General features: G+C 44.5%; 2 protein-coding genes across 5 annotated transcripts in view; one reads left to right on the forward strand and one right to left on the reverse strand.

Annotated features, from left to right (window-relative positions):
- On the reverse strand, positions 1-7761 carry PGLS (6-phosphogluconolactonase). The gene is made up of 5 exons (XM_078865211.1): positions 7318-7761; positions 6325-6432; positions 4181-4282; positions 2182-2322; positions 1-1451 (listed from the first exon to the last, which is right to left on the reverse strand). Exons 1-5 carry the CDS (start codon positions 7585-7587, stop codon positions 1332-1334), a joined length of 741 nt encoding a protein of 246 aa, XP_078721337.1. The 5' UTR covers positions 7588-7761; the 3' UTR covers positions 1-1331.
- Positions 7762-12444: 4683 nt separating this feature from the next.
- The window catches only part of SHFL (shiftless antiviral inhibitor of ribosomal frameshifting), a 30648-nt gene continuing 17347 nt past the window's right edge, over positions 12445-25745 (forward strand). For all 4 annotated transcript variants that reach the window (XM_078865629.1, XM_078865631.1, XM_078865633.1 and 1 more), the window contains exons 1-3: positions 12445-12944; positions 19473-19611; positions 23477-23529. In XM_078865629.1, coding sequence (XP_078721755.1) covers positions 12888-12944; positions 19473-19611; positions 23477-23529 — 249 coding nt within the window. In that variant the 5' untranslated portion in view covers positions 12445-12887. The remainder of the gene's footprint in view (positions 12945-19472; positions 19612-23476; positions 23530-25745) is intronic.

Here is a 25745-nt window from a genome sequence, read left to right on the forward strand (position 1 = left end):
TAATTCTGCACTTTTATTATATTAACAAAAATCAACATCCATAGTGCATTTCACATGATCAATACTAAAACTGATTGTGTATTTCACAAAACTAAAACCTCAGGAATCACAAGAGTACTGTACCAGTTTGATTTTAAGAGCAATTCAAGTACAGTATTTGTAAATCATTTGAAAAACCTCAGCATATCTCTCCTTCAAAGACCTGGTCAAAAGACAACATTCAAGTCGCCATGACAAATGTGATTCGGCAAGATATGTAAAAAATATCAACATAGATGAAATAAGAATTTTGAAAACTGATATCTTCATAATGTACATTTTTATAGTGGAGTAAATGATACATTTACTGTAATTTGCTATGATAATTAGATGACAATAAAATAACAATTTTCTCTGTTGTTTTGAATCTGTGCTGGTGCCCACTTCTCTGTTGACACAGAAATATTAAACATTATTTAATCGCCAATAGAATCATGAACATTTGTATTGGGCCTTTCCAACACTTAGAAAGCATCCACAATGAAAGCATTACGGTGTTAGTTTTTTGTATGAGCGCACAATTCCTATGCACACACAGGGCCTCGGCGCACACACTGAAGAATGTTCCTCGTCAACCAATTTCTGAAGTTGCGCAATGTCTCCACTTACCCACAATGGGCGGCATATTAGCAATGTGTTTTCGTCAACATATGAATGCAGCTCCTATGAATTTTACAAAAAATACCCTTTGGAGTTCACCTTGGCATTTTTGGTTTAATAAAAATCAGCTTGGAGTTGCAGTCACCTGCAAACATGCAGACTGCTACACAAATGCAGTGTGTAATCCCAAAGCCTGCTATCCGATTCCTTTTTTTAATTCAGTAGCCTGTTGCATAAAACACCATCAGCTACATTTACACTCGGTTTGTAATCTAAAGCAGCGTCATCTAATGGGCATAGCCCATATGTTTAATGTAACTAGCCACAGCAATTCACAACTGCTGATGATAGAAGTTACTAAATAAGGAGAAATAAAAATGCACATTTGTGCTGTTTCATGCGCAAAATGCCTAGAACTGAGTCACTATTCACATGCCCTCCACAACTACTCACATGCATCTCTTGAGAACCTCGTGTGGTTGACCATATTTAAATCAAAGACCTCAGTAGTGTTGTTGTCCTAGCGCTCTGATATTGCCATTAGCCTCCAAGAACAGCCCAGAAATCTTCTATATAACCTATGTGTCAACTCGGCTGAAGACCCTGATGTAACGGAAACCACATGCATGCGTCTCGTGGGCTGCCCAGCGGTAGACACCCCGAGTCGTGTCAGTCTCTGCAGGATGCAGACGTCACAGTGCTGACTTGAGCTGGCTGGCCGCTGCCTTGTCCAGAAGCCATAGCAGCTCCCCGTTACTTGGCTGCACCAGGGCTGCAGGAAGGGGGTGCTCCTCATGGCCCTCCAGTACTTGCTGCAAAGAGACCAAGGGAGAGGCACTTTCAAGTGAGTAACCTGCAGAAGAGGCAGTTAAATTTAGCACTGCAGCTTTTTTAAAGGCAAGATATAAACATTTTTTTTTTGATCCAGGAAAAATTCACCAAGCATGAAGACATTTTTAGGAGGTGATGAATAAGTATGTTTGGCAAAATTACATTTTAATGAGGGTTTTGTAAGTGGAAGGGAACTGGAGTATCTGGGGACAACTTATGAATATAAGGGAATCACACTCAGAGGCACAAGAATCCGCATGCTCTACATGACACTCAAAAGTCCAAAAACCCACGAGCTGTACTATCACCTCCTGGGATACTCACAGTTCTGTGGGGTTGAGTCACACAAACGCATCCACAAAACCTTGGCTCAAGTGCTGTTACTTTTTGCATTCCATCTATTCACGAGTTAAGTCATCCGTACACCCCCTCAAGGTCGTTAAGATCTGCAGACTCTGCCCTTGTGTGCGTACCTCAAACCCGGCTGCGTTCCTGGGGTGAGCGGGCAGCTTGCTGTGTCTGCGCCTTGGTTGTGCAATTCCCTACCATTGGAAATTCGTTTAACCAACAATGTGGATACTTTTAAGTCGTGTCTAAAAACACATTTTCTTAATTACGTTTATTTTATGTAGCTCTCCTTCTCTCTTGGCCTTTCCTTAACCTCAATCTTGCACTAAGAACGATGAGCCGTGCCGTTGAGAATTTGCTTACCTTGAGTATCGCCGCCTTGCTCTCGCCCGTACTGATGAACATCACGCATCTGGCTGCGTTGATCACGGGCAGAGTGAGCGTGATTCTCTCTGGCGGAGGTTTGGGGGAGTCACTGATGGGTGCGACCAGCAGTTTCGTCTCCTATCATTCAGCATGCATGGCAAACAATCAAATCATCAAAGCAAACTTTTAAGAAATAGATAGTCTGTTTTCCTATAACACAGTAGTTGTGTTCCTGAAGAGCACTGCGTTATGTAAAAAGCGCGGTACTATAAATAAGATAGGATAAAGCAAAGTTCGCGATAACACGTGAGATGCTAATACAGGCTGAACAAAGAATGAGGCACGTGGGTAGCATCTGAAGCATCTAGCAGCATCCCGCTTGGCGTAATGCTACGTCGAGGCAGCCGTACAACCACTTATTCCTACTTGCGCGACGTTGTTCTGTTAACTCAATCGCATAATATATCCAATTCGCATCCGCTTTAATAAAAATGTGCTCCCTAATACATTCATCGCGTTATAATCCAATTCGCGTTATGAAAACAACACGCGGTACAGGAGAACAGACTGTATCTGTATTTAGCAAAGTCCCTGAATCACAAATAATATTTTCCAGCAGGAGGTTTAGTTAATTAATTTTCACAAGCATTTTTGCACGTGGTCAAACGGTGCCTGGAAAACACCCACAACATGACAACAATCAAGCGCAGCAGAGATAGGTCTAAAATCACACTCGGTCCCTGGCCTGTTACAGGGACGCTCCCCATAACACATCTGGTAACCCATTATCATCCGTTGAGACACAGCGATGTTGAAATAATTCCAATGTTTGCCTTCGTTAACAACTTCTACTGACAAAGATTAATCTGGAAAAACCATTGTTCATTTATATTAAATGCGATTTTCATATTGGTGATGAAAAACAAACCTTGATTTTTTTATTGAAATATCAGTTGAACTCACAATCGAACACTCATTTTTTTAGGAGACATACTTTACTGCTTCATTGGGCTCCCTACTAACATGCAGGTAAGCATCTCAGCCACAGTACATCTCTAATCTCTGCATGACCTACTCGCGCTGCCTCCAGTTTGCTGGATTACACGCGTATACCACGGCATGCAGCTAAGAATTTTAACGTTGTGATTTTATAATGCGTTCACAGTCTTGTACTGTATTGTGTGGCTCTGTAATACTGCAGTGTGCGCTATATATTTCAATCCCCAAGCGCTTAAGGGAAATAAATACCGTACATGATCTGGCTGATCTGGCTGGTGATATTGCAATGGTTTATGTAGCGTAACGTAGACAACACTTCCATTATGTGTATATGTTGAACTTATGCCACCCGAATAAAATATATTGGCAATACATTGCCCACAGTGTTTAATACTTCTAAGTAAATCAAACTAACCACTCCATTCCAGATAAGACACAATGTGAAAATACCAAAGTTGTAGAGCCAAGGCTTAAAATGCCACGATATTGCCCACTTCGTTTAAAGTATTTGAAAACGAAGACATTACATTTTATCAGGTTTAGACATCAATACCTTATGGAATTTAATCATGTCATTGCTAAATACATGAAGCGAACAAAAGGTAAGAGTGCAACTTCATATATCCTTCTGAATGGGTGACACAAAATACCATTACACAGCATGCGTGGAGTGTGCTAATATCATAGCAGGACACAGCGAGGACATCACAAATGCAAAGAAAATAATGGCTGTGTGTAGATCTATGCAAAATAAATATCAACTCCCATACCAAAATATTTCATTTGGTTAAATGCAGGATTGTAGTTTTTGTGAATGAAGGGAAAAATTAGTTCAGTGTTTTGCGCATTCATAGCAAGAAGTTATCTACAGGTAACGTGTTGCTTCTCCACCACAAGGCTAGATGAACAGAGAATATGGAAATACAAATCAATATCAAACTGATTTATAAACATTGCCTACACCTGTCTGTATGTGTGTATGTGTGCAAACGTTAACCTGCAAAAGAGGGTGTGAAGGAAACAGGGAGCAAGTGTGCCCATCCGGTCCCATCCCTAGCACGAGTAAATCAAAAACTGGAACGTCTTCTCCCGGGAAAACCTAAAACACAAGAGTAGAGTCCACTGTAACGACAATATGTGACATTGTCATCTTCAAAAGCTGCCTTAAAATATGCAATACAAAATACTGCAGCATTATTAGAGTGTTATTGCTCAGACTTGTGATTGGCACAACCCGAAGAAAGAACCGGCTAATTTTTTTTATTATGCAAAGTACTCGACATACAAATTATACAGAAGGGTGTTACTCCAAATTCAAGGTTGCTCTTTTCACACCTCCTGGTTTTATGCATTTGCCTTTTAAAATAAAGCCACTTTGATTTGGTTGTTCAATGGCGTTGAGACATGCATCACAGTAATACATATGGCCACAGTAGAGAAGAGGAGATACTGAACAACTTGTACACATGAACATCTGTGAAAAACAGCTTTATAGCTCATCGGATACCTCCAGTATTAATAACTGTTCTGATTCTCAACATATTAGAATGGCATTTTGAGCATTTGACCTTGCACTAAAAGTAAACAATTGAGACAATGTGATCTAAGAAATCTGAGGATTAACTTTTCTTTTGCATATTTAGTGACAGCATATTATACAGTTACATGAACAGACAAGACTATATAGGATTTCAATTGTGATCTCATGTGGACTTAGATCTCCACTGCATCCCCAGAATGTTGCTCAAAGTCCAAGGGTGATGTCTGGGCCTTTGCTTCCGTGGGATCTGGATTGTGGAACTCTGCCGAAGACTGTCAGGGAATCCGGTTCCGTTGGGATCTTAAAGTCCCTCCGCCTAAAAAACATTTATCTTTCAAAAGGAATTTCCTATTTTAAGTCAGAGCCACTTCTTTCCCAACCTCACCCCCATTTCCCCTGATGTAAAGCACTTTGAGATTTTATGTATGGATGTCTAGATTATATTGTACAGATGCATTGGGTTATACTATTAAATATTGTACATATGCATTGGGTTATTGCACAAATGGAAAATTAAAAACGATACAATGTGTGACTGTGGTCATCCAGAACAGACCATGCAGCAAATAACGATGCAATGCCCGAACCACAAATACAAAGGAGACATTACAGCGATACACTCCGCTGCTCCTGACACAGTTGTCTGGCTTGACCACATGAATGTGAGATTGTGGTTGTTGCTCTGCACCAACATCAGCCATACGAAGAACATTGCTCCAAGCACTCCCTTGAACTCACAGTGTTAAGCAGGGCGGCAGCGGAGCTCAAAAGCGAATCTCTGCGATGATTGACAAACGTGATTCTGCTCCTCGGCCAAGTCACCTCCCCGTTGAACGATAAAATATTTTTTGTTAAACTACAGTACACAAAGTGGTGGATGAGTGGTGTAAAGTGTGGGTTAAATATTATTAAACTAAACTTTTTATTTTAGCAAGTAATGCCCACTGAGCTATATCGCTTTTTGTCAGAAGCGACCTGGCCACAAATTATAGCTCAACAAAGTGGCTTATCATGTGGAAATGTACAGCATCCGAATAATTTAAACGCGTGATTCTAAATGTGGAGGGAAAAAACCGGAGGACCCGGAAAAAAATCAATGGGAAAACACGCAAACTCCAAATATACAGGCGTCAGGGTTGGGATCAAACCCACAACCTGCATACCAGACGAGGTAGCTAACATCTCACCCAATACAAACTTGTCATAGGAGCTTTATGGGTGGGGGTTTGTAATTCTGGGGTGAAATACAAATACCCACATTTATCTAAACACATCTGACCAGTATGGGAATTATTTGATGGTGCATGAACATTGGTGCCCAAGCACAATTAACAACATTTCACTTGTCAAACATTGCCTTAAACATCGCCGAGATTTTTTTTCTTTTCAAGCAGTATTATTGATGAGTTTTTGCTGACCAATATGGAAGAGTACATTCAATGTCCCATGAAGAAGGGATGCCATGAACTTGCAGTGCTATCAGGTACAACATGTAACCAGGCACACATATCTGAACACATTTTTTTAGCAGATGCAAAGCTCTGCAAAGTTACAAACAGCTGCTTGACTGTGTTAACCCATCACGTGGTGCGAAGTCTCACTTCTCTCATCCTGAGCTCGTAATCTTGGGCTGCTTCCTCCACAGACAGTGAAGGGTTAATTGCTACGACCTGGGACTCTGGCAGGGGGACCTTTCCCAATAAACTGGCCTGAAAAAAAAGGCAGAGAACAGACATTGGATTAACTCTGTTCTGGAAATTATTATTCACCACACAACTATTCATCACATTTTTATAAATGTATCCATAGGATTATCATGCACAGAAATGCCTTGCACTCTAGTGGCAGTGCCTTACGCCAATAATCCCAACTTAAAGCCCACACGTCCTATTAGCACGGTTGGCTATGCACGGTGCGAAAAAAGTTCAACATACATATACATACATACAAGCCAGCTGGCAGGTTAGCCGGCCAGTGTTCGGGAAAATTAATCCACCACCACCGTGTCTCATGCACACGATGACTGTGCATCTCAGCGTGATCCACCAACCCCACCTCCAAGAACAGACAAGATGTAGTAAGCCTGATCAAAGCCAGTGCTTGACCTTTCACAAGCACTCTTATCTCCGGCGGCAAACTCTGTGCCCGCGGTGGATACTCCACATTTCGATGGCGAGGACCGGAAAATTCCAAGCCAAGCCAGGTGGCCTGCGTGCAGGCGTGGTGCGGAGTGCATTCGTGGTGGTTGACCCCTCGGTGAGCGGTGGCAGAGCGGTGGCAAAGCGGTTAGCGCGCTGCGTTGGTGCGATTCCTGCCCAGGGCCAACACCGGTGACGATTATCTGAACCGGTCCTGGGCCTCCCCTAGGTCGACTCGACCTCCAATGAGGAGTACCTGGTGCGGTGTGTGGTTAAACATCGCCACTCGGGAGACAAAGGCGGTCGGGCATGGTTGTTTGGCCACCCCACACTCTCGCGTGCCGTGCCGTGCCGGAATTTCATAGGTGCAACACTTGCTCCAACAGTCTGCTCATCGCCTATACAGGATGCGTGTGATGTGTGGTGTGTGCATCTCTGTCGGTCTATCGGCGGCACCTTGTACTGGCCGTACGTGCTGTCGGGGTGCTGGTGAGGCACGAGCCTCTCGTCGCAGAACAGCAGCCACGTGCGCGCCCAGGGCAGTCCGGGGAGGCCGGGCAGCTCTCGGCCGAACGCGGCGGCGACGCTGCCCCCGGAGAGAGCGACACGGAACCCCCCGCGCTCCGCCACGGCGCGCACCGCCAGCTCCGAGACGCGACGCGCGGCCCACGCCGCCAACTCGCCGGGCTCCGGGAAGACGCGCACCTGCCGGCTGGCGAGCGACATTGTCGAGGGCAGGCGGGAGGGAGGGAGGACGAAGGTGGTTGAGTTAGAGAGAGAGGTGGAAGTGAGTGAGGCGAGCGCGGAGGATTGGAGGTTGGTTGATTGGACAAGATGGGAGAGGAGAGCGGGCGGCTGGACGAGGGAGGATGCGCGCCCCCTGCTGCTGCTGCTACTACACGCGCGTCATTCCGCGCTACGTGCAAGTGGGATGATGATGGTGGAGGATGTGGCACGTGGGGGCCGGTAGCGTAGCGGTTAGCGCGCTGCGAACACGGCAGCCCGAGTTCGATTCCCGCTCGCGGCCAACACCAGTGACGATTATTTGCAGCGGTTCTGCCCGCCCCCTAGGTCGACTCAGCCTCAAACAAGTACCTGGTGCGTTTGTGTCTAAACATCTTCACTTGGGAAACAAAATCAGACGGGGCGTGGTGCCGGCTACCCTGCCCCTCTCGTGTGCCGTACCGACCTTCATCGGTGCTCGCTAACAGCACTTGCCCCATTGAAACCTCCTTTGCCAGTAGCAAAATATAATAATTGTTTTTTTACCCTTTTATCTGGCTCTAAGAAAAGCTGTCTCGGGTGTGAACCAATCAATTTCAAGGACAGTGCATATCATTATCAGAGTTGTGTTTTTTGTGTGCATTCTGACCGCAGGTATTGTGGTCAATGCAAACATGACTCCTTGTAAAAAAGGTGTCAGTTTTGTTGCCAGATAAAAGGGTAAAAAAACAGCACTTGCCCCCACAGTCTGTGACGGGCTATCGGAAGGGAGAGCGTCCCGGGACGAAGCACATCTGAAAGCGCGCGATTCGGTCACCGCTGTCTTTTTATTCGAATGTTCGCCAAAAGCCGCCGCTGCGAGAATGATCGGAGTTTGCATGATCGGGGTTCATGCTCCTTCACGAGATCAGCAAGGTAGTGTGGTTCATTAGTGGCACGCACTTTGTGTGTGATGAGTGCGAACTTATAATGTGTTCGTTATCATCGGGGTGGCGAGGGGGTACTGCAGAGCCCTCGCTTGTCCCAGTGACCCCCCTGTGACCCTCCTGGCGACCACCACGCCACCCTCGCCTGCACCACTGGCCACTGCACGGACACCCATTTGATTATGGACACGACACAGATACATGATACCGGTAACGCTGTGGGTGCGATTTCAACATCCACGTTTGAATTTCTACCGCACGTAATTTTATATCGAGATGTATCATCGATAATTGACATTCCTTTTGTCAATCCACTGTTGGATGAAGCCCTCCCAAAACACCATATAGCTCATTGAGTTGTGTGGGCATACTTCACCACGCTGGTCAATGCGAGTTGGTAAATGGAGAGGTGCCGAACACCGGTTCTGATATCACTCGCCACTGATGTCAGCCGTGGCCGGGAATCGAGCTGAGGTCTCCGGGTTCAAACTTCAGCGTGCTAACCACTTCGCCACCGCTCCACCCATACGTGCAATGTACATTAACAGAGTACTGTACTGTATATATTTCACAATTGAATACTGTAATGTTGTAAATATGTCTGCGTTAAAATACAATGCTGGAATCACTATTTGTGCACGTGCACTCAGTCTTCCACGTCGTCTTTATTCGTCGCGTTAAGTGTTTTTAAAATTAATAAATAAAGCAAAAGTCAACCTTTAAAATACTCGACATGTATAGATGCAACCTCCGAAGTTGGTGGGCTTTCAACATCACTTTCAAAGATACGAGCTCTTAAAACAACAGGCGCGCGTGGTGAATTACAATCAATCCTATCAACTCCCACTTCGCACTCTACACGGGCTGTACTGTGTTCGCTAATGTCACGAGTACTGGTAGTGACCCTTCTCCATCGCACATCAAACTATAAGGGCCCTTGTCCGAAACGTCGCCTATTATATATACTTCTCCTTTTAAGACAAACGCATAGCTGTCAACCCCTTAGTGCCTATCTTATTACAGACCAAGTCAGAGCTAATTGGTCACCCCGTGCCCTTATACATCTCAACGTTCATCCTACAGTCCCATCACAAGAGACAAACACAAATAGACAAATAAATGTTTGCCCGAATAAGATGGCTGTACACCGTATGGACCTGAAAACAACATTTCCCCACACAAGAATACGGCTAAAACGTATAGGTTGACAGGTATGTAAACGTGTGATGATGAATGTCTGGTGGTATTTAAAAAATAAATAATTTATCCACCAACGCAGCAGCATCAACAATTGTATGCGCTGAACTTCTTTCGCACCGTACGTAGCCAACCGTGCTAATCGGAGGTACGTCACTGGTGTTGGCCGTGAATTTTGCTTTAAAGACAGAGCGGGCAGCAGTGTCGGTGTCTCAAATTCCGCCACTGGCGTCGTTTGCAGCTGCCGGGGTCGGCCACTCGACCCGGATCGGGAAACGCCGTGACCACGACTCTCGCGTACAGCTCAACCCCGCCTCCCCCCAGCGTCGTGCGCTTGCAAAGCGATCGGAAGACGGCGGCGCCACCAAACAGCCCCGTTCGCAACACCTAAAGCTGACGACAATTCAACCGATTCGGAATTCCAAGCTCGCTTGCTCCAGCAAAAGCGGTCATTGTTAAAGCATGCCGTCAGCTCAAATCCGGGGCATATACCATGACACGAACTTGTCTGGGCGAGGGATACGGGAAGGGATGAAGAGACACTGTGCCAGGGCACGGAAGTGGTTTTGGGAGCTCGTTCTGGACTCACTGGGTGCGCGTGAGCTCCTGCACGCACAGCAGCAGCAGAAACAGCAGAGTTGGGAAGAAGCCGCCGAGTGGTGCTGCCCTCATCACGGCCAATGCTGGCAACTGCAAAACCCGCGGCGTTCAAACAAAAAAACTCCCCCCCCACACCAACAGAGGGCAGAGCAGACATTGCGGGTCAATGTATGCACTCACAGAAGGCCACGTGGTTGATAATTAATGGTGTAAATACTGTAATATTTGTACATACACATGGAGAGATAGCTACGTGAATTAGGCCTATTGCCGACTTGTTGATATTGTTACCACATTTCTGGGAGACGCAGCGGCCCACTTTTACAAAGCCACGCCGACTCAGTCACTCGTCCAGTCCACACACTGGACCTGTTTCAACCTTCTGGGTCTCATCAGCAGAGTTAGACTTGTTAAACAAATGCTGCTGGATCAACTGAAGTTTTTGGCAAGAGCATATGCTTCTGCACCACTGCCAATGCAGCAGTATCACCGACTAATGCCAGGAAGTGTAAATAATTATTGTGTGCTCTTTGATCATTGTTGTGATACTACAATGAGTTATGATGGCTCTTCCTTGCAAAATTATGGATTTAAACTAGGGTTCAAATATGGTAAAAATTAAGACTCGTTCAGCCACTAACACAGGGGTGGGTGGACCTGCGGTTCTGGAGCCGCACGCGACTCTTTAAGGACTGCTTGGTGACTTGATTCACAAGCATTGTGGTGGCTCTTGAACTATTTACGGTATTTTTTTCTACCGAATTCGAAAAAAATTGCTCCTCTTGTTATTTTTGTTGCCGACCCCTGAACTAAGACGACTAATTTGTGTCGCACCGTCGAGTTAAGCCCTTCAGTTCAGCACACGGTAAATATTGAGCTGTGTGTGGGTCTGCCCGTTGCCGGTACAAAGGGCATTGCGTATCCCATGTAGACACGTGTAGGGTTAGCACAAATAACTAGAGAGCAGAGACTTTTACTGGTAAGAACCTCCTGGTTCCACCAGCCCACAGGGAATTTCCTGGTAGGAACCTCCTGGTTACACCAGCCCACAGGGGATTATTGTGTCCGTCCGTCCGTCGTGAAGGGAGGGGCTGGGTGGGGAGGGGACGGTGGGGAGGGGCTGGGTGGGGAGGGTGGGGCTGGGTGGGAAGGGGAGGGTGGGGAGGGGCTGGTCACCCCGTGATGCCCTTAGAAAATGCAACGTTTAACCTACTCACGCCGGCTTGTGCCCGCCCTCACAGTCGTGCATATTTGCGGAATACACCACGCCGCCGTTGACCCTGGCCATTGACTGAGCAACCCAACGTTCCTACCAGCTCCCTCCCCAGGAATGTGTTAGGTACCCTTCTATTTCGCCGTATGGCTGATGTTGATGTAGAGCATTGGTTCTTAACCTTTACTGCAGCCTTGCACCACCCCTTTGGTTCTAAATTGTAAAAAAATGTATAATGTTAGTAAACACATAGGTTTGATGAAACACAGTAGTTGTACTTACGTGCCAGTGCTTAATTTGTGTTTCGATGATTTACCTTCTAAAGAAATTTGCCATGTCTGGCACCCCCAGAAAGGGCATCTCGCACCCCAGGTTAAGAACCACTGATGTAGAGCGACAACTTAACTCAAGTTGAAGCGATTCAGCCAGATTATTTGGTCAGGAGTAGCGGAGTGGTGCATCACCGTGATGATGCCTCCATTTGCGTTCATGAATCGGGTATTGAGTCGTCAAATGTTCAATGATCGCTTCTGGGTGTCCACAGTCGACACCGGACAGTTTTAAATATTCCATTCATTCATTAAACTATAAACTAGAACATTAAGTACTGTTTCCACATCTGCCATGGTAGTCAATCAGATGGGAACCCATTGAGACAATTGTCAAAACGTAATAATCAAATCAACTAAAGCATTCGTTAACAGTCTCGAAATGGCTTGGAATCATATACAAGTCATCAAGTAATTTTGTTCTATCTGTAACTCCGTTACAAAAGAGGCAATATTTTCCGTGTCTCAAAGGGTTTATTTAATTTCGTAGTTGAACAATGAAAGTAAAGAGTTCGCCATGATCTGTCTTAAGCCAGACTGTTTCGCGACTCGTATTCACGTGCATTGCGGCTCTTGAAATCTTTTTTTAGCCGATTTTTGTTCAAATGGCTCTAATTATTTAGATTGCCGGTCTAAGCACAGTGGCTAAAGAAAGCGCCCTCGAAACCACCGTCACTTCGCTCGCGTTCTTCAGCCGAGCTTCACTGCGTTCATCTCCGCCACGGTGCACGTTTCCTGAGCCACATTCATTCGTCAGCCCCCACTTTCCCTCGGCCGTTCTTCCTCCTTCACGCCCTCTACGATCTCCTTAGCCGCCTTTTTTTTTAAACACCCGTATTCCATAGTTTCGCTTCCGCATTCACCCATTCACTCACTCGCTCCAACCCACCACCCCGACTGTCAGAGACGCGCAGCGCTCTCCTCCGACGAGAAAACCCAGAGCAACAACAACAAAAACAGCTCACACAACAACAACAACCGCTGGCGAGACCAATCAAGGCAAGCGTTAATTAAGTTAGCCGCAGAGCCGAAGAGAAGATGGCAAGGGCCGCCCCACGCAGACGGCATGAACACATTCCAGCCGAAGAGATCATGGTACGAGTTTCTGTGAATTGCGATGAGCAGCCGTGCGCTCCTGTCGCCTCTACACGTGATGGCTGTGTGTGTGTGACGTCTCGCTGGCATTCGTGTGCGTGCTCTGAGTCGTGTGATGTCGGGAAATCATTCGTTAGGTACGTGAACGTCAAAAATGTGGCTATATAGTAATTGTGGATGTGCCTATAGAGTAATTGTGGATGTGCCTATGCTGCCCCGATGTTCATATGTTGTACCATGTAAGGTAGACACATTTGTCTTGAGACAAAATCACCCAGGGATGCACCGATTTCGTCACATGTGGGAAGTTAAGGAACGTCGGCTTTCGCGACCAATATCAACCATAATAGAGGTTTTTTTGGGGGGAGAAAGGACAAGTTCAAAGGGCTCGCATAATGCACATGCATAATGTACGTAGCCTCAGTAATCCCCCCACATTGTACAAGAGCGCAGAAGCGTGGTCAACACATCTACGCCTCTATATAAGGAACGAAACAGGTGGATTTCTCCACAAATCTGGCTATCGCCAGATGACGCTAGTTGTAATTACTGGCGAAACGTCATACTCAGTTTGTAAATGTTGTGGCTTGGCTCTCCAACACACCGGTGTGCTGTACTAGTAACGAATTGGCACGTTCTGTTTACGTGACAACCCTTACTAGTTGTCTGTGTCGGGTGGTGGTGAGTTTTAACGACACATTCATATATTTACGCGATCTAACCCAAAAACCTCTTATGAAGGAAAGCCTTGTTATGAAAGTGTTGTTCCGAGGCGATTAAAACAACAACAGCTGGTTGTACCGTGTCCTTGACACGCGTTTTAACACTTGATTATTACAGCAATGTCAAATCTAACCACCGGTTATTGACTGTGCAACAACAAAACACAGTCGAGCTGGTGTCGATAGTGCTGTGTCTGCCAAGCCGTGCGATCTGAACCGCTGATTCACCCCATCCAGATGCTCGTCCAGTTTGGCGTGCTCTGAACCAGTTGAGTTGGACTCGGAATTTGTGTTTCTTCCCCTGCGAATTCTGATGCATCAGCTGACAGGGAAAACGAGGCCTTTCTTCAGTAACAGCGTGACCTTTTGGTTACTCAGGTGTTTCAACCATTAAATAATTTGCATGATAATACGAATAACATTTTTTATACGTTTCCTTCACAGTATTTTCGAGTATGTATGTTATTTGACATTTTCTCTTTGACAATTACGTTGTATCTTGTTTGTAGGTGAGGAACTTTAATGTACAGTACATACAATATGAGGGAAGCCACTGTTTCTGATTGGAGTATTGTTCTGGAAGAGTTTTAATTTGTCCCATTTTCCAACAATACAATGTTCTTTACAAATGACTGAGTAGACTTCAGTAAAACTCACTCTTGAGTGAGATGACAATACGAATATAGACAACTAGAGATACGAAGGTGTCGGAACCAATCTAGAAAACAGAGATGTGGAGATGGTGTGTTGACAAGAGAGTGAGAGCTAGAGATGAAACGCGTCAAAAATATATAAATGCAGAGAAATGCAACATTGATGTTTGGGTGGAGAGACGACAGTATAGCTGTGTAGTGAGATGAGAGAGATGTAAGCTGGATATGTTGTTCATAGCAGATGGTGAGAGAGCATGAATGTAGATATACTGTACTCGGAAGATATTTAGTGCACGCCTCTTGTTCCCATAAAATCTGGTGCCCTTGAGCTTCTTGTGACCCTAAGCATTTGCTCATTTTGTTTATGCTTATTTCTATCACTGCAGTATTACAAGTATAGTGACATAAATTTAGATTTAAAGCTTTCGTGACTGCAGGGATTCATATTCTTGGTTCTTTCGACGTTTCTACTGCAACACAAGCAATCATCATCAGGTGTGACTGCAACACAAGCAATCAGCAGCAGAGAGCGGGAGCTCCGGGCTGCCGGTTCTGGGAGTAGACTCGTCTCATCGTCGCTGTCGTCTTCGCCGCCTTTGTCGCTGCCGCCTTCACTCGATAATTGCGCGGCCGGATAGTTGTTGGCTGTCTCGGTCAACGCCGTCAGTGTAACGCGGTCAGGGTTGTAGCTAGGCTGGGCTGTACGGCATCAGGAGGAACGAGGCGAACCTGTGAACCTAAAGAGTCCATAATAGAGGTTTTGGGTTAGATCGCGTAAATATATTAATGTGTCGTAAAAACCCGCCACCACCCGACACATCCAACTAGTAAGGGTTGTCACGTAAACAGAACATGCCAATTCGTCACTAGTACAGCACACCGGTGTGTTGGAGAGCCAAGCCACAACATTTACAATGAGAGTACAACGTTTCTCCAGTAATTACAACTAGCTTCATCAGGCGACAGCCAGATTTGTGGAGAAGTATTCCTGTTTCGTTCCTTATACAGAGGCGTAGATGTGTTGACCACGCAGCTGCGCTCTTGCACAATGTGCACAATATATGTTTTGTCGTTATGCAATCTAGATACGGAATTGTAATTCGATCTCCCATTAAAACATTGGGAAATGTCTAAATTTCCTCTCTGTCCACCGAACAGTATAAATGGGTTACACAAACAGTCGATTGGCTGGTAGTGTGTGGTGAGGTAGAGTGGGCAATCCCACCTCTGCCAAGACGTCTGGCCTGTGTGGAGAGGGACAAGTAATTACAGGGCTGCACCTTAATCTTGTTTTACCGTTCGTCGCACGTAACATGAGATTGCTGTGCCACTTCCATTGTCAGTCACATCGATCATATACAGTATGTACATTGCATCGCTGCGTAAACATTCTACACATTAATTGTGCTACTGCAGCAGATTGTGAATAGTGGCATACTGGACATGTGAATAACAGCTTCATAGCTCATCGGATTCCTCCAGTATGAATATTGATTCTGATTTTACGCTTCACATGTTTTGGGATGTGGTTTTTGTGTAAGGTAAAGTGTGATTTGTGCTGTACCGAGGGCATACTCTGCAAGACTCTGATAAAGGGACCTATGGAAATACACGTTTTATACAGTAGTGGACGGTACTGTACTTAATTGACGGGGAAGTGGCACGATTTTCAAGATGAAATGTCGACATCCATTATTTATGAGCACATCTGTATATGTTAAATGGAAACCACTTCAATATGAGCAGGGCTTAATTTAGGTATAGTGCCCCTGGGACACCCGAGCAGAAAAAGGGCTCCTACCACAATCTCCTCACCTTCCCTTGTTCATAACATAGGCACACTGTACACACAAGCACCCCAATCCCTCACAGCCAGGACACACTCCAAAAGCATAAACAACAAACGACAGTACCCACATTTTTCTAAAGATCGGAATGTGTTTCAAGTTCATCCACCGCACTGCATTGCACTTGATACGCTTTTTTCATCATAATTTGCTCAAGTCTTCATTGAACCGCGTTAAAAAATGTTTTGATCACAGAATCCTATAAATACCCTCAACATTGCGGTTATAACGTACACGTAGTATGCAGCGATAGGGTTCTCTATAACGGGAATCTAGTTTTGTTTACTTCTCGGACAAGCTCGGTCGGGTTGAATGACGAGTGCACGAGTCGCGATAAAGCTCAGCTTAAAAGCTTTCACCTTCCAATAAAACCCAACACATTCGTCAATAGCACTGCCTAAATGAGACGCAGTATGTACGTAGTAGTAATAGGTGACGTTTCGGGCAATGGTCCTTCTTGGGGTCTTCAAATTTGCCACTTTCATCTTTGTGGACGAACATAAACTCCCTGCCCCTGTTCTAATCTAATCTTAAGACGTGTCGCTCCTCTTCTGCCTTGGCTACACTATATCTCTTCCATAGAATATAGACAATAATTACTTTACTGTGTATGCATGAATCGATATATTTTTTTCCCCAGAAGTTAACGTTACACGATGCGCATGTCACATTTTTTTGTACAGGCATCTTGAGATGCAGTTGTATAATTAGACTCTGAATAAATACAATCTAATTGTATTTCAATGAAAAGGTTTGCTCTCCAAGACTATTCGACACGAAAAGGTAGCGCAGTCGGGAGCACAGGTGGTTCACCTTGCCACAGTCATTTTAGTGAGTTAACGCAGCATAGCTGTCAACCCCTTATCAGTGCCCTACCTTATTACAGATCAATTCAGACCTTATTGGTCACCCTTTTCCCCTAAAACATCTCAACGTTCATCTGACAAAGTCCCATCGCAAGGGAGAAACACAAACAAATAGACAAAAAAACATTTGCCCGTATTAAAAAGGCTATACGCCGTATGGACCTGAAAACTCTACATAAGATGAAGCTACCCCAATGACCAGCATGGCATGAGGAAGCCTTCATCCATTCGTGGATTGACAAAAGTTAGGTTCTTTTTTAACCCTAACCCTGGGATGAATTGCAGAGGTTTGTCCTCTATATACGTATATAGGTGGTTTTGGTGTCATTTATTGAAGATGCGTGCAGGAGAGAATGGACAACTTTGCATCGTTAGAAAGTCAGTGATTGCCACCATAAATAAAAGTGCTGTTGTAAGAAACATACAGTACAGCAAACATTTAACATTTGTGGCATACAGGAGGGAAGTGGGCCACCGATAAGCATGCTCTACGGTAGTAGCATATGAGCTTGCATCCTGTTTAATATATAAAATATCCAAAACTCTTTTTTTGTGTTGTTTATGAAGTAATAGAGTTAAAATATCGTGCAACTTTCCATTGTGCGATGAGCACAAATCACACGGTAATGGATTTGGCTAAAAATGCCTCTGCAGGGGGGGGGTTGGGGTAGAGAAATTAACATGTCAATGACATAGTTGTGTGGAAATCCTCCCCGTAGCGGCCGGAGGAGAGAAAATGGACCGATAAACAAACAAGCATGGCAAAATTTATAGAGAGAAATAGGAAGTTTGAGAAAATAAACTTCGTAAAATTTGGAAGTGTAATGCAATGCAACACAGAGAGTCGGTTAACACACATTTAACGCATAGCCTGGTTGATTACGTTCTACCAAAGATTGCTAAATTAGAAGTTAAGTGTGAGTTGTGTGGACATACTCCCCATATAAGTAGTTCAAACTAGATTTGAAGCTTTCGTGACTGCAGGAATTACTCTGGTTCTTTCGGTAAAGTCTTCCCCCCTCTCTCTCTGCCCCCCCTCTCTCTCTATTTAAGGCCTCGACACAGAGGCGTTGTTTCTCTGTGTGTCTATGTGTGTGTCTCTCTCTGTGTGTCTCTGTGTGTGTGTGTCTCTCTGCTTGTGTGTCTATGTCTCCATGTCTCTGTTTTGTCTCTCTCTCTGAAATTGATCAATCTTTGGAAGAACGTAATCAACTAGGTAGGGTGTTGACTGTTGTGTTAGCCGACTCTCTGTGTTATATTGCATTACAATTCTAAGTTTACTAGGTTTGTTTTCTCATTCATTCTTACCTGATGACGGCTGCTTGTGTTGCAATCAAAACGTCGTATTCTATTATTTAATTTATTTTCTTTCTACGTGACTTTACCGAAAGAACCAAAGAGTAATTCCTGCAGTCACGAAAGCTTCAAATCAAGTTTTATACATACATCCTTTAGTAAAAAATGCTTCACTTGCTTGTGCCATAACATTTGAAAACGTACACGACTGTATATGTATAAACAATGTCAGCACCAACTTAAAACATTGCATTCGTCCTTGATTAACTTAATGTCAAGTTGGCAACACATCTGAAGATATGTACACTCTGTGTGGAGTAGATCTCTTTTCAACGTTCATAGTCAGGGTGCTGCGGTGGTGAGATGTTTTTTTCCGTTGCCTAGTATGCAGGAGGTCGGTCGGTCGGTCGATCCTGACCCTGACGCCTGGATATTTGGAGTTTGCATGTTCTCCCCGTGGTCGCGTCGAATTTTCTCTGGTTTTTCCGGTTTTTCACGCCATGTTTAGAATCAACATGCATTTAAGAGTATGCTGCTGCTATAAATTTCATTGAGCTATCATTTGTGACCAGGTCACTTCTGAAAAAGAGCTAATAGCTCAGTGGGCTTTATCTGGTAAAAAATTGTTTGGTTTCATAACAATGTCGCAATATCCTATTGCCAGGACAGCCTCACTGAGTCTCAACACTCTTTTTCAGGACGCTCCTACATTAGGATGGAGGAACAATGCCAAGAAATGAGTTTCAATAATTTTTATTGTGCTTGTTTACCCAGGAAAGCCCCACTGAGTCTCAAGAATTGTTAACTTTGTTGCAGTTGGGTCGATGTTGCTATTTTGCCTAATCCCAATTTAATAATTTGCAGATTATGTTTTAGCATTGGAATGTTGACCAATACCAGTTACATTGCATGATTTTTTGAGCTATGGGAGGAAATTGTCAAACCCAGAGAAAACCCATGCAGAATGGGGGAGTGAACATGCAAACTCCACACAGAAAGGCACCCGAGTCGGGCATCGAACCCAAGGCCCCCTGTTGCTGCGAGGCACACGTGTTGCCACTGCCCTGCCGCCCAGTGCAATAGCATACGCCAATGAAATCTCCGTACCTTCCCTGAGCTGCTGTGGCGTTTTCCGAACATATAGATGGAGAAGAGTATTCGGCGGCTGCGTGAGAAAGTTCACGGGAAGGTGTCCATCGAGAAAGCGGCTGCCCTCATGCTGCGCTTCCAGATGCAGTATGAGAGCGTGGCCAAGTACATCGTCCTGGCCATGGACAGAGAAGGTGAGGAATGCACGAGTCATGCTCGACGCACACCTGGCTGGCAAACACACTCATTGTGGTAAAATTAAACTAACCTATTAACCCTTTTCCCATTCCGATGACGTATGTGTACGTCATGACAGAGAAACCAGAAGTAAAAACAAGTAAACCCGTAAAAACAAAGTTTTTCACTATAAATCCTTTATATGTGTGGCGGCTAGAGTCTTCTAGTCCTCTGGCTTGAGATGGCTGCCACCTATGGGTCAGATGATTGTCTGCCAGTATTAAGCAATTGGTAATTAAATATTTAATTTGTTTTCCCTAAACAGTGTAAAATTTTGGAAACAAATTTTCACGATAATTAATTGTCACACACAAAGAGTCTGTGTGGAAAATGTCAGCTCGATTGGATCACGGGAAGTGGATTAAAAAACGAGCGAAAGATTTGCACGGTCCTAAGCAAGCAAGTGAACTTAATATAAAGGATTTAAAAATATATTCGCCTGTGGAGGACGCGGGGATCGATCCCGCGACCTTTGGCATGGGAAGCGAGGGCGCTACCAACTGCGCAACTCCGCCACGGCCTGTGGAGGGGTTACGCTCTGGGCTCCTACACTGTGACGTTCAGCCAAAGCCATGAATGAGTTGTATTTGAATAAATGTAAAATAACACATTTTTGCCTAAAAAGTGTCAAATTTTTGAAAACATTTTTCATGAACATTAATTGTCTCGCACAACGAGTCTGTGTGGAAAATGTCAGCTCGATTGGATCACGGGAAGTGGGTTAAAAAACGACCGAAAGATTTTCACGGTCGTAAGCAAGCAAGCAAGCACGCAAGCACTCAAGCAAGCAAGCGAACTTAATATAAAGGATTTAATAAAATAGCTTTATCGGTTCCGAGGCTCCCACAAGGCCACGCGGGAGGACGTGTGGCACAGTTTGGCGTCAGCTGTCATAGAGTTGCGGTCGTATATCTACAGTTCTCTGCAGTGAGTACAATGTATTTAAAAACAACCATGTTATGCCTCTCTAAATAAAATTAACGCTGAGCCGCTTGCGCGTTCCGATATTCAGATGTAAATGAGACACCCTCCCTGCAACTTGCAGATATCTTGGAATGCAAAAGGCCCACTGAGCTACAGTGAGGGAAAAGAGTATTTGATCCCTTGCTGATTTTGTATGTTTGCCCACTGACAAAAAAATGATCAGTCTATAATTGTAATGGTAGGTTTATATTTGAACAGTGAGAGACAAAATAACAACAACAAAATCCAGAAAAACGCATGTCAAAAATGTTATAAATTGATTTGCATTTTAATTAGGGAAATAAGTATTTGACCCTTTCTCAATCAGAAAGATTTCTGGCTCCCAGGTGTCTTTTATACAGGTAACAAGCTGAGATTAGAAGCACACTCTTAAAGGGAGTGATCCTAATCTCAGCTTGTTACCTATATAAAAGACACCTGTTCACAGAAGCAATCAATCAATCAGATTCCAAACTCTCCACCATGGCCAAGACCAAAGAACTCTCCAAGAATGTCAGGGACAATATTGTAGACCTACACAAGGCTGGAATGGGCTACAAGACCATCGCCAAGCAGCTTGGTGAGAAGGTGACAACAGTTGGTGCGATTAATCGCAAATGGAAGAAACACAAAAGAACTGTCAATCTCCCTCGGCCTGAGGCTCTATGCAAGATCTCACCTCGTGGAGTTGCAATGATCATGAGAACGGTGAGGAATCAGCCCAGAACTACACGGGAGGATCTTGTCAATGATCTCAAGGCAGCTGGGACCATAGTCACCAAGACAACAGTTGGTAACACACTACACCGTGAAGGACTGAAATCCTGCGGCGCCCGCAAGGTCCCCCTGCTCAAGAAAGCACATATACATGCCCGTCTGAAGTTTGCCAATGAACATCTGAATGATTCGGAGGACAACTGGGTGAAAGTGTTGTGGTCAGATGAGACCAAAATGGAGCTCTTTGGCATCAACTCAACTCGCCGTGTTTGGAGGAGGAGGAATGCTGCCTATGACCCCGAGAACACCATCCCCACCGTCAAACATGGAGGTGGAAACATTATGCTTTGGGGGTGTTTTTCTGCTAAGGGGACAGGACAACTTCACCGCATCAAAGGGATGATGGACGGGGCCATGTACCGTCAAATCTTGGGTGAGAACCTCCTTCCCTCAGCCAGGGCATTGAAAATGGGTCGTGGATGGGTATTCCAGCATGACAATGACCCAAAACACACAGCCAAGGCAACAAAGGAGTGGCTCAAGAAGAAGCACATTAAGGTCCTGGAGTGGCTTAGCCAGTCTCCAGACCTTAATCCCATAGAAAATCTGTGGAGGGAGCTGAAGGTTCGAGTTGCCAAACGTCAGCCTTGAAACCTTAATGACTTGGAGAAGATCTGCAAAGAGGAGTGGGACAAAATCCCTCCTGAGATGTCTGACCTCTGTGATTGCCAACAAGGGTTTTGCCACCAAGTACTAAGTCATGTTTTGCAGAGGGGTCAAATACTTATTTCCCTCATTAAAATGCAAATCAATTTATAACATTTTTGACATGCGTTTTTCTGAATTGTTCAAATAAACCTACCATTAAAATTATAGACTGATCATTTCTTTGTCAGTGGGCAAACGTACAAAATCAGCAGGGGATCAAATACTTTTTTCCCTCACTGTATATAGCTCTTTTTCAGAAGTGACCAGGCCACAAATGATAGCTCAACGAAGTGGCTTATCATGTGGAAATTTATAGCAGCCAAATACTTGAAATGCCTGTTTATTCTAAATGTGGAGGGAAAAACCAGAGGTGCTGAAGAAAATCCACATGACCACGGGGAAAACATGCAAACTCCAAATATACAGGTGTCAGGGTTGGGATCGAACCCACAATCTCCTGTAAACTGCTCACAGTTCTGCATATATACACATTCTTTTACATTATTCACGCTATGCTTAACTGCAGGTTATTCATATTGCCCATACAATGCATTCAATGCATGATAGACACAAATTATTCTTAATAACCATTGCACAGCATTACAATTCTATTTGAAGCTTCCGTGACTGCAGGAATTACTCTTTGGTTCTTTCTTTACAAATTGCACACGAATGGATGCAATGAATATCACGTCGTGGTCTGCTTTTTGCTTGCAAATTTCAGATTTACTGCAATACACCCGTCCTTGGATGGGCAAAAGGCTAGTTTATGTTTAATTTTAAAGCAGTGTGATGGACGAATTATGTTGAAACTCTTCGGTTTTTTCGGTAAAGTCACGTAGGTAAAAAAAAAATGAATGAAAACAACTAAATTAAATCACGACGTTTCGGAGGCAACACAAGCTTCCGTCTTCAGGTGGAACCGTTACAGCCAAAGTCGCTGTAGTAAGTGAAGCGAGCTAATAGAGAGACGCGGCTATATTGGGTAAGAGGGGGGGAGCCAAGGTAGGGGGGGGGGGCATCGGGGGGAAGGGGGATGCTAGCCTGAAGGTAAGCCGATTGATAACATTTATTCATGGGGTACCATGATGTTGAGTTTATTGTTAATTGTGCTTGCCCACCACTATCAAAGTAGCATCGCCAAATCATTCGTTCTACGATGATGGAGCAGTCTTGGCTAAATCACGGTCACCAGCACATGGCAGATGGAATGATGAGACCTCCAAGAGGCAAACTCTGATGATCACCGTGCCTGCGATGGTTTGATTGGGATAATAGGCACAGCAAGATATGCAGGTGCATGTTCCTGCACTTTCCCTCATCATTTACAGTGGTAGGACCCGTCGCTTAGCAGCCTATTGAGATGCACATAAACAACGTTATACACATTGTAAATTACAATATATATATAATTAATATGACTGTTGTGCTCAGACTTGCAGATGAATGAAAGAGACAGGCAGCTCCTCAACAACCCATCCATACAGGTAAGGGCTGAGGATAAAATACCTAATTCATACAAATACGAGATGTGGTGACACACGCCTGTGACTTGGAGGTGGAGTTTGTGGATCACACCAAGATGGAGCCATTGGGTACATGAGACACCTACCTGTAGAGTAATACGACAGCACCCATAATTATATTTTTAAATCCATCAGCTTATGGGCTTTTTTGTATTAGAGTCCAGCAGTATTTGTTAAAGAAAAAATTAATAATGTTGGGTTGCCAAATGTTATTGGAAAGTGCCCTGCACCTTCAGAATGGACTTTTTTGTAGTGCTACAAAGAAATGCTGTGTTGTATAGAACTGACTAGGGGGCTATGGTGGTGAGATGTTAACTACCTCGCCTGGTATACAGGAGGTCGTGGGTTCGATCCTGACCCTGATGCCTGTATATTAGTAGTTTGCATGTTCTCCCCATTGTCGCGTGGATTTTTCTCCGAGCCCTCCGGTTTTCCCCTCCACATTTAGAAACATGCGTTTTATAGTATTCGGCTATGATACATTTCCACGTGATGAGCCACTTCGTTGAGCTATCATTTGTGGCCAGGTCTCTTCTGAAAAAGAGCTACATTTCTCAGTGGGCCTTACCTGGTTAAATACAAATAAATTACAATAGTTAAGAATTAAACCACACACCATTGTGGAACATTGTAGATGCATCGCCGTTTTTTGTCAAGTACACCACTAGCCAAGAGCCTCTCCACAAGTTGAAGTCCATGAATCATATTCGATCATACTTCACCGCTCTGGTCACTGTGGATTGGATAAGATGCACTGCCCTCTACTGTCCACAGCGTATAGTACAGTGTCCTTGGGCCATGGATGTCACCCATCCAAGCACTATCCAGGCTCAGCTGAGATTTGATGAGATCTGGTAATTTTTTTCTGTGGAGCATTATGGGTAATAATAACAAATATGCCTTTGTTGTGTCTGTCCACATGAAATTATTTTGGGACATCAATCTCAGAACCTTCCAGACTGTCATCCAGCAGCATTTTTTAAAGCAAGCAAACTCATGTACCATCGAGTTGATTTCAAATATGTGGATGTTTTACGTTTCAACACTGCAATATACAGGGTGTTTATAAAATATGGACCCGATTTGAAATCGCTATATCTCTGCAACCATGAACCGCCCATGAATGAAACTCTTACCACTTGAAAGAACAGGGCATAGAGTTTCAAATGATTACTGCTAGATGCCTCTTTCAGTGCACAAACAGCCCCTAGCCTCAATCATTTGCAAGATGGCGACCCCGCAACACAAGGCATTTTACGTTCTGCAGTTCAGCAAACCTGAATCCGTAATTGCAGTGCAGCATGCGTTTCAGCGGTGTTTTGGCATTGATCCACCAATATCAAAGAGCATTCGTCGTTGGTACCGACAATTTGAGGAAATAGGTTGTTTATGTAAGGGGAAGAGCACAGGGCGACCACGCACCTCAGAGGAAAACGTGAGAAGAATTCAAGAGAGTTTTCTGCGTAGCCCGCGCAACTCCACTCGTTGTGCCAGCCGAAAACTTGCGATCCCTCATACGACTGTCTGGCGTGTGTTAAGGCAATGTTTAATCAAGAGGCCATACCAGTTGCAAATGGTACAGGCTCTTCGCGCAGGTGACAAAGGAAAGCATGTAGATTTAGTGATGCGATGTTACAGAACATGGAGGACGACAGCTTCTTACCGCGTTTGATTTTTAGTGATGAAGCAACGTTTCATCTAAGTGGTAAAGTTAACGGTCACGATGTGCGCATATGGGGATTAGAGAATTCACACGAAACTGTAGAGCATGAGCGTAGTTCCCCGAAAGTGAACGTGTTTTGTGCTGTTTTCTCAAAGAAAGGTTTATGGCCCTTTCTTTTTCGAGGGAAACACAATTACGGGGTAAGCGTATCTCGAAATGATGCAGAAATGGCTCTTTCCACAACTTGATGAAGATTCCGACGTTTTCTAAATGACACACTGCCTCAACGTTGGATTGGTCGCATGGGACCCAAAGACTTGGCGCTACACTCTTGGCCCCCAAGATCCCCAGACATTACACCCTGCAACTTTTTCTTGTGGGGATACGTCAAAGACCGTGTTTTTGTGCCACCATTAGCGACTAATCTGGATGACCTTTTTGTGTAATTGTAACATGTTGCCATCGTGAAATATACTGCTTTGAAATTGGGTCCATAATTTTAAAACACCCTGTA

Source organism: Lampetra fluviatilis, chromosome 20, assembly GCF_964198595.1.
Source record: "Lampetra fluviatilis chromosome 20, kcLamFluv1.1, whole genome shotgun sequence".
Lineage (NCBI taxonomy): Eukaryota > Metazoa > Chordata > Hyperoartia > Petromyzontiformes > Petromyzontidae > Lampetra > Lampetra fluviatilis.